This window comes from Folsomia candida, unplaced genomic scaffold (assembly GCF_002217175.1).
Source record: "Folsomia candida strain VU population unplaced genomic scaffold, ASM221717v1 Fcan01_Sc006, whole genome shotgun sequence".
In the NCBI taxonomy this organism is placed as follows: Eukaryota; Metazoa; Arthropoda; class Collembola; order Entomobryomorpha; family Isotomidae; genus Folsomia; species Folsomia candida.
Window position 1 is genome coordinate 2,805,913 of NW_019091198.1, and position 17,665 is coordinate 2,823,577.

At 39.9% G+C, this 17,665-nt stretch overlaps 1 protein-coding gene across 3 annotated transcripts; it reads left to right on the top strand.

Annotated features, from left to right (window-relative positions):
- The first annotated feature begins 720 nt into the window (after window positions 1-720).
- On the top strand, window positions 721-17,283 carry LOC110850919 (sodium-dependent dopamine transporter). 3 transcript variants are annotated; one of them, XM_035853156.1, is made up of 16 exons: window positions 721-831; window positions 898-993; window positions 3,445-4,307; window positions 6,090-6,224; window positions 10,146-10,303; window positions 10,656-10,816; window positions 10,894-11,032; window positions 11,149-11,283; window positions 12,905-13,008; window positions 13,095-13,203; window positions 14,333-14,461; window positions 14,665-14,893; window positions 15,295-15,395; window positions 15,511-15,681; window positions 15,753-15,797; window positions 15,940-17,283. In XM_035853156.1, the coding sequence occupies exons 3-16, from the start codon at window positions 3,917-3,919 to the stop codon at window positions 16,066-16,068; spliced, it is 2,136 nt and encodes a 711-aa protein (XP_035709049.1). In that variant the 5' UTR covers window positions 721-831; window positions 898-993; window positions 3,445-3,916; the 3' UTR covers window positions 16,069-17,283. The 3 variants fall into 3 exon arrangements, with proteins under 3 accessions (XP_035709049.1, XP_035709046.1, XP_035709048.1); XM_035853153.1 differs by having other exon boundaries at window positions 721-993; XM_035853155.1 differs by lacking the exon at window positions 898-993.
- The last annotated feature ends 382 nt before the right edge of the window (window positions 17,284-17,665 follow it).

The following is a 17,665-nucleotide window of genomic DNA, read 5'->3' on the forward strand; positions in this document are numbered from 1 at the left end:
CATTAATTGAGGTGACATTTGAAAATGACCGAGAAGAAAATACTCAGAACCACTTTAAGTACAGCCTACGTATGAAATGTTCATCAAACGATGACGCCCCCGCCTTGCCTGCCTACACTCGTTACGTAACCTTATGAATGGATATATGTACGTGGTAATTTAAGTCCATTACCTAACGAGAGCAACCTCTTGCACCCCCCACTGCGTGTTACTCGTTGCTAGATATGTACTTGATCCGCATGGATAAATACACCCTGTAATTTATTTTATCTGCATTTTCCCCCATGTAAATTAAATATTAGATGAGCATTTACGATAGCAATTGTACAACGGACACAAACTGGTCTCTGCCACGGTATGTACATGTGTATTTTGACTCTGTTGTGTTACAAATCAAGCCATAACATGCCACCTATCACGTTAATTAATGCGTAGGAAGTCGTGCTAATTCGATATGTGGATTAGTCCCCAAATTGACTTTCTCTCTCTCTCCACTGGTCGGAGAAAGCAGGCACGAGCAGCAATGGCAACTCCACCTGACCAAGTTGTGCAGCAGTTGATTTGTTGGTGGCATAGATTGAGCAGCATGACCGCTCACCATTCCTTGCCTGCAGGGAGAGAAGGCGAAACATTATTGGGCTTTTGATTGTAAGAAGGGGAGAAGAAAATGGAGAAAAGTGTGGCGTCGGCCTCTGCGAAAGTTAGTGTGTTGGGATTCTCCAACCCATTTCTGTCTCTTCTCTCAGTTCTTTCATCCTCCTCGTCGTCGTCTCAACTCGCCTCGTCCACCACCTTTCACCACTTGGTCAAATTTCTCAAAACCTGAGTCTCGTAAGTAGCATACCATCCTTCATCCATAGACTCACACATGATACATTTTCCAACTTTTTCCAAAAGTGATTTGAAATAAAAGTTGGTGCAAGAAAACCCGACTTTCTTTGGTGAGATATTGGCGTAAAAGTTGTCTGGTTGCAAACTAGTTGGAGTACTCAGGTAATAACTTCCTGACACCAATCTTATCATGTGCAGTCACTGCTCGAATAATTGGCATGTGCGATAGTTTCCTCGTATTTGTAAATTTCTGACAACTTTCATCCTCATCCACACTATGGCATGGACACACTTCTGTAATCATTTTCGGAGTAAGCGTTCTGGAAAAAAGCATGAAAACTAGGGGAACATAACCTGATACGGAAATAATAAGCTATAATTGTTTGTTGCTTCCGTTTCCTTAAACTAACCGACTACTTTGAGGGGCGCGTAGTTGGAGCTGTAGAATGAGTCGCAAGGGAGCAATTTGTGGAATTCGTGTTTGTTGGAAGAATCCGATATATGTAGAATCCTCATGTCATGCAAACTCCACTTCCGCACTAAATAGCAGCGTGTGTAAGCAACAGGTTTTTTGAGTGGGACGCTGTGAACCGACAAGGGCACAGAGAAAATATTTGTGGACGTGGTCAAAATGGGCAAACTTTCAATTGAAGTGGAAACTTGTTTAATCTTAAATTTCCAGTTTCTTGGTAAAACTTGTGTGTTTAATTACTTATCAAGGGAAGAGATTAATTTTGTCAACATGAGCTTATTAACGGGGAGTTAAGAAAAGCGATTCTGGTTGACAGTAAAATTAACACGTATCACTATGTAGTTAATAAGTTGCTTATTGGACCGGAAAGAAGTTAATCTCTCATCTAGAAAAAAAAATCTTCTACGCATACAATGTGTTTTCAAGGAGCTAGTAAGTAAACAAATGGGGAAGCATAATGGAAGCTTATTGAACAGGAAATTGGATTAAATCATCCAACTTTTTCAAGTTTTTTAGTCCCGACGGGTTGTTCATCAACTACTTAAGTATATAGACCTGTGCGAAGGTCGTTATGCTTACGTAAAGCTATGACACAACTGGATTTAAAGGGTACTTAAGGAAGCACTTCAGAAATAATACAAGTTCAAAATACATTCAGGTGTTGTATAATAGCGACAAAAACAAGGTTTATCAAAATACCCCAGGTTACGCAATCAGAGTTATCTCCACTGCTTGCATTCCAAAAACTAGACTAAGCTGAAAGGCACGTATTGTTTTGAGTGCCGTGCACCTGATTTTACTTTAAGATGGACAATACGACATACATAAATTCCATAATGCGTTATTCACCCCTCCGTTCGTTTAGAATAATACAAAACGTGCGACAGAGTATTCTTTCCAAATTAGATTTTCTTGACACCCAGCCTCGCATACATTATTAAGGGGCGTGTAGAGTAATATTTCCCCTCCAGCAATTGCAGGGCGATGCATTTTTCATTATAATGTAATAAGTGGACAATTTTTGTCTCGTAAAAAAAGGGGGAAATATAGAGCCAGGGTTTCTGCGTAGGAAGGCTGAAATCTCATGTAGACGCTCTCTAGAACCACCTCTATTTGAAGGATATCTTTGCTTTATTTGAGCACAAGATGCTGTTATCTATCTATAATGCAGAACAAGATGTTTTCTGGGAACACTCTGCGTAAATATCTATCACGAAATCATCACTCGTGCCTCGCGACTCGTATGATTTCTAAGACGCAGTTTGCCCAATTCCTAAATTGGCACCCTACTCACTTCACCGAAGGCAAGCAGAGCGAGAAAATGTGCTGAATCTGTTCAGCCAACACTTTGACTTTGACTTTTAGACAATTTGAGAACAAAACCTTTCAACAAGTTCCACCCCATTGTCACTTTTCAAATTTTCAATTGTTCTGCTCACAATGCAGGGAGGAAAGGCTCGTTCGTATGTAACGTTGCTCTCCAGAAAGAAGTAAGCAACATTCAATGAGACGGGGTCTGAATGAAGCTGATATGAGCCAGCACTTTGAGCTGCGTTAATCTAATATCGTCTTAGTAGGCGTTTTGCTTTCTTTATGAATTACAAATTTAAAAATAGAGCCTCAACTAAAACCCTGGCCTTAAGTGCAGGCGAAAAAGGTTTATATACGTACGTAGGAGGACGATGTGAATGCTCTCATAGTAAGAAATTCTTACCAGTATTTTCCAATCGTCGCTGTTCTTTTAACACAAACTGTTCGGCATAGCACATATTTATGGGGTTGCCATTTACAGGTTGGTTGGTTGGTCGGTCGTCGGAGCTGTTGCTCTCACATTTCCGCAAACGAGTCTCTCGGGGGAAAAGAAGCGATCTCATCAAGTAGATGCAAATCGCTGATACTCACGCATCAGTAATCATGTCTTGATTTGATTGAAAAAGATTTTGACAACTGATACGAAACAATAAAAACAGGAGACGTCGACCAAATTATCAAAAACTTTTTGGCACTTTGTTATTATGAATCTGATTGAAATTTAATTAATACTGCTGCCACCACTAAAGTTGTCACTTTTGCGTAGTGAAATGCAGGATGGAAGTGTCAAAAGCTTTATTCACACAATTCTTCTTACCCTTATTGAATAGTTTCTGGTCCATCTACCTTTCTCCACTTGGAGGACAATGGCGAATTGAGGCTGATAAAATACATGAGAAACTGTCACATTATGAAATTTCTGCACACCTGAATCCTGCACCAAAACGGGAATAACCACCAGAGGAGAAAGCCAGACAGAATTTCACTGTCGGAAATATATATCATGTAGGAATAAAAAGATCAAGGGATTGACTCTCCTCAATTCACTCAAACTCGTCTCACTTTACCCTCAAAGTCATCGTCAACCAACCATCAACTATATGTGAACCATTTCAAAGGTTTACCACAATAGATTGCAAATAATAAAGGAAAATTGACAATCGGTTCCGCCAGCTCTTCTGATCGACGGTTGGAAGAAGACGAGATGAATATGAAGGTTCCAACCCTTCCCAAGATTTGAGGACAAACAAACAAACCCCTCATCGTTCAATTCGTCGTCGTCATCATCAAAGAGTGCAAGAGATGGAGTTTGGATCAAAAAAAGGTTTCGGAGGACAAGGGGGCGGAGGACCTCGGGGGAAAAGCGCGAGTGAAGGCGCCGTTATTCCAGGTTTGGCTGGACAAGGAGGTCTCGACCATGACGAGGATTCACCATCCTCTGACCGCGCCATCGGGGACATGGAGAGCAGCCGATCTCCAGATAATGACACTGGAACCCAGTTGTCCACCAAGGGTCAAAACAGCCAGACGAGTCATTCCGTAGGGGGCAGCGTCATCCTCCCTCTGGCCGTCGTCGAGGAGGAGAGGGAAACTTGGGAGAAGAAGGTCGACTTTCTCCTCTCCGTTATTGGCTTTGCTGTCGATCTCGCCAACGTGTGGCGATTTCCATACCTTTGTTACAAGAACGGCGGAGGTAAGTTGTTATAGACATGCGTTTTTTACTTGCACAGAAGGACAGGCTAATAAGCAATGTGTAACAATATGAATTTATCCCATGGGATAAACTCTCTTTCAACCGATGCATCGGTTGAAAGAGAGTTTCCAATAAAATAGCTTTCTCTCTCAACTTTGCATACGTTTAGGTAGTTCTTTGTTGTCGGTTCTTCATGGACCAAATATTTATTTGGAGAAAAAGAGAACACAAAGTCGGGAAAGAAGGTAGTCGAGCATATTCCATTATCTAATATTGAAAACATCCCATACATAGTTCTCGACGAAGATAGTCGTAGTTGTTGAACGACGTACCTCTTACAAATTTCACGTTCAGGAAAGATACTGTAGTCAGGAAATGAGTCATTCATCACTCACAACTTCCTCCCTTGAAATTAAGTTAAGAATGAGCATCATTCCATTCCATGTGAGAGGAAAAGTACAACATACGTACGCATCCAGTGAAAGCAGGGGATGCTTGACTTTGACTTATATTCTCCTCTATCCCTCGCCCTAGCGTCACTCTCTGCGAACGTGATTCAAGCAATATTTAAATTGCTTCTCTCATTTCGAGATAGAAAAGTGTATTGTTTTGTAGCAAATTAAATTGGGGAAAAATTTTGGCCTCATTTTCTTGAAATTTTATCATTTCTGAAGAACAGATATACAGACATATGTAGATATCTACTTGTATTGCATAAATATTCTCAAAGTAGGAGAAGAATCTCTCGGATTGTGAAGGATGAACGACCTGTCTGTCCGTAATCTGCGCTAAAGGGCATGACACTGCCAGACTACGAGTGGTGGTGGGTGCTGTCCTACCAGCCTCCAATCCTTGAAGGGATGGAGAGGAGGAGGATGAGAAGGTGAAAGTTGAAGTGGTTGTTGGCTACATGGCTATTTTATTTTGTATGTAGCATGTTGTTGCAACTCTCCTGCATGTCGTCGACGTCGACGAAGGGAGGAGGAGGCGAAGAAGACGACCTGGAATTTTATTTCCTCTCTTCTCCCGTCCGGAAATCCAGTCCAGAGACTCGAGCCTGAGCAAATACCTCTCCAATACCTTGCTGCCTCCTCACTTGTGCTCCCATTTATTATTTCTACTCCAATTCAGCCAATTTCTTCCTCCCTTTACCACCACTCTCCTCCAAATTGCTTCAAATGCACAATTCCAATACTTTCATCCTCTTCAACAATCACGTCACTCTAATTCCTCCCTGGTAGGACAGCCCACAGCTCATCTGCACATATTTCCACACTTGTCCCATTTTCTTGTCCGTACTTCTACGAGTCGACATTATGCAAATTATTCTCTAGCATTTAAATGGGAGAAGTGTGGCACACCTTGAAAAGTTTATGGATGCACCCAACCCAAAATACTTTCCCCACTACTACTTTGATCTGAATCTCTCAATTCTTCGCCGTTCGAGGAGGGAAATCGCTGTCTGGAGACTTACTTTACCTTGGGCATATTATATGTTGAAGGAGTAATAATAATAATAATGATGATGATGGGATTGTTCTTTGACAATGTTCCATCCAAAATTTCTTCGGCGACTCAATCAATTGTGAATTGAATTGCATGAATGCAAATCAGTCACGGTTATGTCGAACGAAAATAAATTAGCAGGAAATTAATGCACGTACAATATCACGATGCTAATGGTATTCATATATTCAATCATGGTTGGTGGGTAACTGTGCAATAATTCACTGAAATATTTCCGGTTTGTAGGAGAATATGTTGTAATTTATCATTTTTCAGGCGCGTTCCTTATACCCTACGTGACCATGTTGCTAATTGGTGGGATTCCTCTGTTCTACATGGAGCTCGCTCTTGGACAATACAATCGCAAAGGGGCCATCACTTGTTGGGGTCGGCTCGTCCCTCTTTTCAAAGGTTGGTGCAATGCTTTCTCTAGATAAGATATGTACCTACTCATCTTACAGCAGCTAAAAGCTCACCCCTGGTCCTGTGGGAAATCAAGCTCACTTATCAGTAAAAGAAAGAAGCCACAGCAGCATGTTCAGAGTTGACGGATATCATCATGCACATAAAAGTATCTCTATATTTTGATTGAGCTTGGTGGTAGTGTAATTCGGTCGGCATGTTGTGAACTTGACATTGATATATATGTTAACAGTCAGTGGTTGGTAATACGTACGATCGATAGACGATTTCTATTTATTGGGAGCTTATTGTTCCAAGATTATTGTGGGAAAAGTTGTTTTAGCTGAGTAAATTAAAATTATTTGAAATTGTGACAAAGATCGGGGGAAAATATTAGTACTTTAGTCCTGATTCTGCTGAAGGTTCGCTTACACCTTTTTCCATATTCTTATATCTCAATGCCAAGTAATTCCTTCATAACGACGTAAATTGAGGTATATTTGTCGAATATGTTGGGTATATGTGGCGTGTTTGACAATTGGCAATTTACAGATCAATTTTGAATAATCTAAATTCCGATCGAATTACGTTCAGTATGAGATTGACAAGTTACACCACCCTCATGTGAAATCCTCAATTTGAATCTCCATAAAATAGGAGCTCGAGGCGTAGAACATTTTCGATTTCTAAAATGAGTTGAAGAGCTAAAATGGTGATGTAAATGCGGGTCGTGATGGTGCACTCTAAATTGTTTGAAATGGATACGTATGTGGGTTTTTGGATGACCATGCTTGATTTCGACCATGGGAATTGAGTGTCCTTATTTTAACAAATAATCAAATAAACAGTAATTTTAAGCTGTATTGTAGTGTCGCATTTGGATTAGCCTTATTCTCTTGTTTGCTTGGTTATCTATTTCGAAATATCGCAACCTGCGGGCCAAAGCATTTGACTGATGTGAGTGCAAATTGTAGACGTCGGAGTAAAAATAGCATTTGGTGTCAAAAACAGAATACGTCTAAAAAAGTGAGAAGAACCAATGTCAAATATTGAAGGATATCTGGTTATCGTAGACAGACAATACAATTTCATCTCATAACAGACGCACGCACTTTCACCTCTTGGAATATTTTATCAAATCGAATAAAGCATATTGAATTTTTGTGTTGTGTTACACACGTCTCACTGCACCTTGGATGCATAATACGTCAAATATTGATAGAATGGGGCAAGAAGTGAGCAAGTTATTGTCCTATAAAAAGTAGGGTACATATGCATGTGTGTTCCCTTGGGTCCTTAGATTCTAACGGTTTTTCGATCTTATTTTATAATCTAGAAACCATAAAGCACTAATGAAATATGGTACGTAATCCCTCCAGCCTTTTTATAAATGGAGGCACCTGAGCCATGTATTTATACTTCTGGTGGGCCCAAGTCACGTAAGAAGAAAGCCACAAATTCGCAAAGGGGAGATTTCTCCTGGTGATTTGGACCACATTGGTGAATAACCTGTAGACTAGTGGTCATAGGGTGCGAGGGGACGACGTTTAGCAGAACAGGCCTCCTTCCCTTGGCTCCCAAGTCACTGCATGTAGCACATTGTGACGGGGTGGATGGTGGTGGTGGTGAAAGTGAGTGGATGGTATAATAGTGAGTGAGTGAAAGTGAGTGGTGGTGGTGTGTGGCAAGCGGGACAGGAAGCAGGAAACGAGCTCTCCTTCATTACATGCACATCACAGGACCATCAGCAGAATGGAGCACTAATGTACCGTGAACCCACTTACCCTCCCTCATTACTCCTCGTCTATTATCTCCCGAACTTCTCCTTTCACCAGGCACCACCACCACGTTCGAAACACGTCCATGCATTCCGAAGCACCAGACTGGCCACCGCCATGTTGTGGCTGCTGTTGCTGCATCAAATTGCATTCGCACTCCATCAAGGGACCTGTTACGCAATTCAGAGCACCAAAAAAGGGTGAGGCTCCACAGGAAAATATACAAGATGCACCGAGCAGATACATATTTGAGTTTAAGTTTCTGAGGACGTGACACAAATATTTTCTTGTCGCTGGAACGTGGTGCATGCTACAGCCCCAGCCGCCCCGTTTATATTTCAATCATCATTCTAAGCCTTTAAAACCACCGAGGCATCGAATTGAATTGCGACTGGTGAAGAGTGGAGTAGATGCGGAATCAATCTGACCATCTATCAAGAGAAATCAATGCTACAAATGGTAATGTCAATTTCTCTTCGATTCTCTCTTTATGACCACCACCACCGACCCACACCACTCTTCCAAAGGGCTGTTAAAGAATAGTCAAGCGTTTTACTGGCACTCAATAATAATACATCTCTTTCTTTCGCTTTATGCTTTCGTGCCTCAAATATATTTAACAAACCAAAAAGGGACACCTTGTCTGAAGAGTATCAAAAAGAGAGCAATCTCGACATAAATAATAAAAAAAGTATTCATTCTTTTCCATGCAAATGTGTGAAAGAGTTAATGCCCTGTATATCAACAAACAGCTAACTAATCGTAAACTACGTACAAATTTACATATTTACGCATTCTACTAAAACAATATGCTGCATGACTCATTTATCACAACAACTTGATAAAGTTTTCACCCACCGTAAATAGTATGGACGGAGATCAGTACATAAGCATCCCACTTCAGAAGACTGCAACTTCTTTGAACTCTGAAAATGTGGCAAAGTTACCAATCCCGCAGGTTCGTATATTGCAATCCTGTTAATAAGTTACCACTGCGGCGCCTGCTATTGATTTGATTTTCAATTTTGATGTTAAAGACCGTTAAATTCAGTTTTAGAGTTTAGTGCATTTGAGCTTGGCGTGCCCTGCGAGTTTGCCTTGTTGTTGGCTATGAGTATGATTATGATGACTTTCTCCTCCCAAAGTGAAGGAAGGACAGGCTGGAGGTGGTGGTGGTGGTGGCGTTGGTGGAGGGAAAGTCGACAGGGTCGGGATAACTTAATTTCTCTGGAAATTGTCCCTTTCATGTGAAACAGTGAAGTCATTTTCCAAATGAAATTGAACTCATGAAATTACCCGGCAGACCTTTCCGATCATGACTACATTTAAAAGGAACCAGCATTATCAGAGCCTACGCGTTGGAGTTGATGTGGGTGGAAGTGGCATATCGCTTGAATGAAGGGTTGTCGATTGTGTGAAATATGGATATATGCATATAAAGCTCAAGTTATTGGTTCTTTTCTCTCAATTTCAGCCTAAAAATTCCTAAACCCGTTGGAATCTAATCTATAGAAATGACTTTTTGTGTCTTATCACTAAAAAGTTGCTACTTTTTTAATGATTTTAAAATAAAACAATACTTTATAATATTTTGTCAAAAAGTATGCATTGACTAAAAACGGTATCCTTGTAAATATGAATCGCAGACATGATAACCTAGATTCGACTATGTGAACAGCATGCAAGGCCGGTCGATCTAAGGATAAGAAGGGATTTTGTACGAGAAAAATATGTATTAAGAAGGTATTCGTATTCTGCACAGATATTGGTTGCACCAGTGCACGGGATCATGAAACTGATTGGGGATAAGCATGAGGAGGGATGAAACTCGTTATCCGACAACCTAATTAGTAGAACATTCTCCTCACTTTTCACCTATTTTACATGAAACTCAAAAGATGTCATCCTCTTGGATCAAAATCAAAGGGGGAAATCTGTTCTCGTCGCAAATTGTGAGGTGGATTATGGTATAAAATGTGCCCTTTCATGCACATGGTATTAGCTTGAGCTTTAATGTAATTATGTATTCGTCCTCCTGGGATTTCTTAATACTCGAACAGTCAATACATGCGACGTCATTGGGAACGGGACAAAATGGGTTCTACGTATGCTAAGATTTTAATACAGCTTACTTTTCCCCTCTTTTTTTCAGGGATTGGGTACACGGTGGCCCTCATAGCGTTTTATGTGGATTTTTACTACAACGTGATAATTGCATGGGCGCTGCGATTTTTCTTCGCCTCGTTTACAACTGGCCAACTGCCCTGGACCAACTGTGGCAACCCGTGGAACACAGAAACATGCCAACCAGTGAGTTATAATTTTCTTCTTCTTTTTTTATTGTAACCATCAGCAGACAAATTACTCTCGCCCCCAATAATGTATAAGACGTCGATATCAAGCCCAATAATTTGACTGGGTTGCGGACTGTAATCCAAGTCAGTTGTAAGTAAAGTTTGATCTCGTTGGGGCCGCGTTGGCCACATTGGCAAAAATGTAAAGAATTGCATGTACGCAATCGTCACCCACAAACACCTCCACCAAGCATATCCACATCCTTGACTACATATTTTTATGATGGATGGATCTTGATTAGTTGTGTGATTAATGGCGTCACACTGAAAGAAGATGACGAGAACTCGAAGTATTTTTTGTCCTCTAGATCGAAATGCCCGGATTGAAACCGCAGGAACATAATATGATGTCGGGACCTTTGCAACAGAATCATAGCACTTTGTTCAGTTCGGGATTCACTTATGACGACAATTCTTCCCAAGTAATGTCTCAGGAGAATAAGACCGGAGCCGCGTCTGAGTATTTCCAGTATGGCTCTCACGAAATTATTACGTATCAAATTATCCATTTGAGCATCTTGTGATACGTGGTCTTTGAGTTTTCAGACGGTACATTCTCGAACTGCAGAGCAGCGAAGGGCTCCACGACCTGGGAAGGATAAAGCCGGACATGGCCCTTTGTCTTCTCGCTGTGTATGTCATATGCTACTTCAGCTTGTGGAAAGGCATTTCCACGTCGGGCAAGGTGACGTATTATTGGGTTTCATTTACTCAAACAATGCCCTGTATCGAGCTTGGATGAGTTAAAATGAGCATGGATGTTGCTTTTATAGGGCTTTAACATGTTTTTTTCTATTGCAGGTTGTCTGGTTCACAGCCCTGTTTCCCTACGCCGTTCTGTTTATTCTTCTGATTAGAGGGATCACTTTACCAGGCTCTTTCGAGGGGATAAAATATTACTTGCGACCCGATTTCAAATCAATTCTTAAGGCAGAGGTAAGAGGCGGAATAAACTCTATAAACTTGTTCGTTCTACAGATTGGCGTGAGATACATATGGGTGTAGAGCTTGTACGAGTAAATTGAGTAGTACTTTCCACCGCCAAATTGGCAAGACAGACTTTCTTTTTCTGAGCCAGCACACTTGGCAAAATGAATGTAAATTTTGAAACACGTTGTGTCTCCCTATTCGAATCCTCATGTCTCGTTAGGGTGATAAAGATACGTCTATACGTATGTAGCCGAGAAGAAAAGGGAAGGAATTCACCCTGAGAGTTGGCTTTTTGAAGTTGCCTGTTGCGTCCTTCTCTATTTAATCCGAAGAAAACGAAAGTAAACGTGACATGAGCTGAATTCAATGCGATTTATGCACCACCACAAGCAAGAAAGTGAGCAAGAACTGGAGTGGCCACTTCCAATCTCAACTTTCTTCAAACAAAGCCCTCAAAACCTCAATACCAACTTACAGTACTGTATTCCTTCCATTTCCTTCTTTGCATGTTGGTGAAAGATGGATACGTTCATAGTTTCATCCATTTTTTAACTGATAAAAGTTTAAAAACAGGCTAATTTCATACACACATCGAGCATGGTGACACATCGGTATATGCACCTGGGTAGGGAGTAGTGTATATATACCTGCACGAGTATTTGCAAGCAGGAGCAATTTTCAGCCACCTATGTAAATGCTCTATTTCATCATAAAGGATTTTACGTACGTGAGGTCTGGGTGCGTCTCGGTGAAAAAAAGTCCATCTGAGATGAAAGCCACAAGTCTAATGGAAATCTCATGTTCTTCATGACTTTGGCTTGGAATGACAGATGACCTCTGGTCCACGTCCAAGTCAGCCACCCAACTCACAGCCCCACTTTAAATACTACTTTTCGTAAAAGTTAGGGCTTTCTCGTATACATAAAATGAAGGATTGCTGAAACTTACAACACCTCCTAGTCTATCAACCTCCGAGTTCTCTCAGGAAGGGTGAAGCTGGTCATGAGTAAGGAGTCGCCTCGCGCGGTGGCCGGAAATTGAAAATAAAACATAAAATTACAGTAGATGCGCTCATGAAAACAAAAAGTGTGTTGGTACATGAAATATACTTGGAAATCTTGACAACATTTAGTCCTGGTCCAATAACTTTGGACCCAGTAAAAAGCGTTTTTTCGTGACTTGTCCTACACCGATACCATTCAGCATGGAAAGCGTGCGCAAAAAAAAACATGTGAGTTGCAAAGTGGTAGAAATAAGGGTCTGCCTCAACACTTCATTACACTCAATTTCGGACGTGGAATGATTGGAGACGTCGGATATTTGGCTGTCCAATATTTCAATGTTATAAACTCGTTTTTTTCCTTTGCTCTTTGAAGTCTTTGACATCTGACACCTTCCATTCAGTCTCACAATCAATGGAACAACTCAACTTTCAAACTCTTGCCGTCGCATCGCTTACATACGTAGCAGAATAGGTGATACTGTCGCCTATTGTGAGATGACGATGGGTAGAGGAAAACTGATACATATTGTTTTGCTAAATATCTCCGCTAAAATATTTGCAGTATTGTCTCCGCTAAAATTTTTGCACACTTTGGTTTATACAAAAGTAATATTTTTTGCACAGGTATGGGTGGATGCTGCAACCCAAGTTTTCTTTTCTCTTGGCCCTGGTTTCGGTGTCCTCCTCGCCTTCGCATCATACAACAAGTTCCACAACAATGTTTACAAGTATGTTAATGTTAATTGATTTTGACGTAAGCCAACATGTTAACACAAATTAATAAAAATGGCTCCATTTTCCTCGTGACAAATAGAGACGCGATACTTACCAGTTGCATCAACTCTATCACCAGTTTCATTGCCGGGTTCGTCGTGTTTTCTGTTCTGGGCTACATGTCACACCAAAGCCAGAAGCCGATTGACGTAAGAACAAATTAAAGTTATCATTATGATGTAGTTACTAGCCATTAATTACGCTTGACCATAAAATTTCGGAGATAATTTATGTATGAAATAATCCTGGTCATGAACAATGTGATTGATATCTGTCTTTGTAAGAAAGAACTTATTAGAATATGTACTAATCCTAAGTGGTTATGCTGGGTTACTCATCCACTGAAATCCCTCTCTACTTGTCCAGCTCAGATCTTGATGCACTTTGGAAATATTGTAGTCCTTGGTGAGTTTAGGAAAAGTGAAGGATGGTTTGATGCCTTGGCCCCATTTGTGCCCGCCACACCCACTCAAGGGGGCAAAATCATGAAAAAATTCTGTTTTGGCGCATTAAAACCTTCACCGAAAATCAATTTTTGATCGGATTTCGATAATCCTTGCACTTTTATAATCATAAATAGTTGCTTCGTCATATCCAATTTCAAACTCAATTTCGATTTTGTCGAAGATATTAAAAATTCAAAAATTGGAGAAACTTTTGTATGACAAAAATTATCTCAATCTGGTCAATATTGAATTTTTGACGAAGGTCGGAATGTGACAGTTTTAATGGCTTTAATGGCTTGAGAGGGTGTGGCGGGCGTAAATTGGCCCAAGGGATTTGAACCTTCTTCACTCGCCAAGAACTACAACATGTTCAAAGGGCATCAAAATCTGAGCTGGACAAGTGGGGACTCTCTCCTCCTCAGTGTGATCAGTTGCATTTCCACTTTGAGTCAACTTTCTTCGTATTGTTGATTCTGAAGTGTGTGGAGGCTGGCTTTTCCTTACTTGACGCTACCACTTGCAGCTTTTTTTAACTTGGGGAGACCAAATAAATGGTGGTGACTTTCTCCTCAATACAGTAAGTATGATGTACGTAGCATTCAAGTGGATTGGATAAACCCATCCCAAGCATTAGCCACTAAGGTAATTAGAAATGTCTGGGACTGAGCTTGGTCATTTTATACTTGAAGCATTGATTGTGCAAACTTGATGAGGACCAAGGATTGGCGGGTTGTTTTCTTCGTTTTGCACCAAAATCCAACCACGACAAAAGGACTGCCGTTATTTGACATTGGTCTTATTGAACTTTGTACGATTTTGTGTGTAATTGCAGGAGGTAGCCAAGGAAGGCCCAGGCCTTGTATTTGTCGTCTACCCCGAAGCCATCGCCACAATGCCCGGTTCCACTTTTTGGGCTCTTTGCTTCTTTATGATGCTCCTCACTCTGGGATTGGACAGCTCCGTATGTGACCAAATTAAATGTTGACGTCTCTCGCGATTAGAGAAAGAAAGCACACATATTCTTAAGTATTCCTAAATTTACGATGGAGATGATCCTCAGATGCATACATACGTAGAATGCCTACGAGTTTCTAATAGTACATGGTTAAGAGACGTAGTTGTTGATGCTTTAGCATTAAATGCGTGTTTAATTAATTCCGCTAGTTTGGAGGCTCCGAAGCCATAATCACAGCTTTGAGTGACGAGTTTCCTATTATTGGGGCGCATCGGGAAATCTTTGTCCTCTGTTTGTTCACCCTCTACTTCATCGTCGGTCTGGCGTCCTGTTCTCAGGGGGGCTTCTATTTCTTCAGTCTGTTGGAACGATATGCGGCTGGATTCTCAATCCTATTCGCCGTCTTCTTTGAAGCCATCGCCGTCTCCTGGATTTATGGTTTGTTTGCTCTTTAATTAATCCAATCATTACTATTCCTCCTCGTCCCCAATAAATGAGATCGGGTCATGTTTACAACAATATTTGCGAAATGTCCCATAAAATATCACCTTGCTAACTTCCACTGCGTATGCACAAGCACTGGGAGGAGTGCCCTTTTACGATGTTACCATTACTCGCGCACGTATTTCATGTCTAGACTGATTACTATCATGAGTGTAGATGTTCCAAATGCACTATTTCTCTTATTATTATTATTGTTACACTAACATTGGCAACGTTATTGCACTAACAGTTTGCTGTCCAGACCCAGCTCCGTGGTTTCTTTTTCTCGTAATCGAGTGAAAGCGTCAGTAATATTTTACAAGCAACATCAAAATTTCTCTCTCATTGTTGTACAGGAACTGATCGATTCTGCTCGGACATTCAAGAAATGATTGGAACATACCCGGGAATTTATTGGCGAGTTTGCTGGAAATATGTAGCTCCGATATTCATTCTGGTACTGATAAACATCATTTTTTTCTTGTCTTGCTTCATAAAAGAAAATTTTAATAAATTGCCTAATTTGATGGCCGAGGTTGTGATTAATCCCTGATTTTCATGATTGTTTACAGTTTATCATCGTGTTTGGATTGGTGATCGTAAACGAGCCGCTTCAAATCCATGAATATGTATATCCACAATGGGCAAATGTTCTCGGGTGGGGAATTACGTGTTCCAGTATTGCTTGGATTCCTGGGATGGCTCTTTATAAATTGGCCGTTACTAAAGGAACATTTATGGAGGTATATATAACCACCATTTTTTGCATGGTTGTTTCTGGTAGAAGAATTATTTTTTTTCACTTTCATCACAGCGCCTCAAGTTTCTCACCCAGAATCAAGTCAAGCGACCCGGTCAGGTAATGGTGATAACTGTCTAGTTTTATTTTTGACACGCCTTTATAATTGATGATTACTACTCATTAAAAGTGATGTTATTTGAAGATTGCACATTAATAATCTCATTGAATAATAAATATTTATCCCATATTATTTCTGAAGAATACTTTTCCGAGTGGCAGCACAGGACTCACCCCGTGGCGTGATCACATGCAACAGGATTCGAATCTTAATGGAATTCAGACGGAAGCTACCCATGTCAAAACGAACATAATCGGACAACCCGTTTAAAGCACAACTTTTGTTTGTGGGTATTCTGACATTCTGACCAAAACGACTATCAACTATGACGTTTTTAAACATTGGATTCATTCGGTGGTGCTGGCGACTAGATAATAAACATGCATACATAAGATGAGAGTTTCATTATTGAAAAATATTTCGGAATTGCATGCCAGACTTCTTGGTAAACTTGTGAGAAAAATGTTGTAACGGAAATCACTGTCTAGTTTACAATGCAAAATTCAATACATAAACTTGCAACAACGACACACACAAGAACATCGAATAAAAATATAAAGTAAATAATAAATAATTTGTCTGATATTCAGGTGCTACAAAATAATCTTGACATACAGTGACAAGTGTTTCCATCATCTATGTATTAATATCTGAATCTCTTTAAGATATGTTTGCTATCTGATAAGTGAAATTATAAAAGTAAGAAAATAAGTATCTAAAAGTAAGTATAACAAGGGGGAGTATGTACGTAGGACGAGTTATTAGTGTACTAATTACTAATTAAGTGAGTGACATGATATATACACATAAATGCATACATACTTTTAAGGGTTGACAATGTTAATAATCTGTATAATATTCGGGATAATAGTTGATACTGCTTTCATTGTGCTGCTATAAAGTAATTGATCAATTATACTAAATATAATAACCATTAGAAATTTAGAGAACAGAAAAAGAACAGTAGATTGCAGAAGACATGTTACCCAAGATTTCCTCGTTTAATTTTGTATTGGGACAAATGTGAAGCCAAGGCGTAACGGAAGTAGCAGCCAATTTCGGTTACGTCTTGGTGATGTCATATATTTGTAAGCTTGCATTCATCTCTGAGGCATTTTGTGCACAAACATCGTGACAAGTTTGGATTGAATTTAGGATGGGATTGATTCAGTGAAGAGGATGAAAATCTCCGATGCATTATCCATTTTCATAATTTATTTTAATATTCTGTTATTTTATTATTTTAATTTGTAGCCAAATTTGGAGGTAATTTTTCAGATTTAGTTCTTACTTGATCAAAAATTTAAGTTTAATTTGGTACTTATGTACAAAAATCGATATGCTTATTATTGGAGTTTCTATTATAAGTTCAACTATTAAACAATCTGAGTTTGAACATTTAGCATTAAATATTCTTTAAAATGGTTCCTTAAAAACAAATGTTTCCCTTGAATAAGACGTTGTAAAATAAAATTGTGTTGCCTATTTGCCCTGTTTCATTATTGTTCTGATCCTGGTTGTGGGTAAGGAAGACATTATCACTCCTTTTGCCCAAAATGTAGTACGTACGTAAGTATGTAGATTGAAAGAAGGATTCATTTCAGTTTCATTTCACGTGGGCACCACGCACATAACCAACGCCATGATTGGAGATTCGTTCAGAAAGTGGAGCTGGTGTTTACTTTTGTGCTTACTTTTTAGTCCTCGCATAATTTTTTCGATTTTATGAATTAAGTTCGAATCGAGAGTGGAGATGGTTGGGACGGAAAACCTGTCGGCCTTGACTACCGGTGGATGAATGTCATTGCCAATTTCTAAAGTTATAAAACTCTTTCATCATCAAATTGAAAACGAGTTTGAGACGGAA

What these genes read in the sequence shown, in the direction of transcription:
- LOC110850919 (XM_035853153.1), top strand. Translation starts at nt 3,917, where the DNA reads ATGGAGTTTGGATCAAAAAAAGGTTTCGGAGGACAAGGGGGCGGAGGA. An exon ending in TTGTTACAAGAACGGCGGAG is followed by an intron (nt 4,308 to 6,089) that starts GTAAGTTGTTAT and finishes ATCATTTTTCAG; the next exon opens with GCGCGTTCCTTATACCCTAC. An exon ending in AATCAATTCTTAAGGCAGAG is followed by an intron (nt 11,284 to 12,904) that starts GTAAGAGGCGGA and finishes TTTTTTGCACAG; the next exon opens with GTATGGGTGGATGCTGCAAC.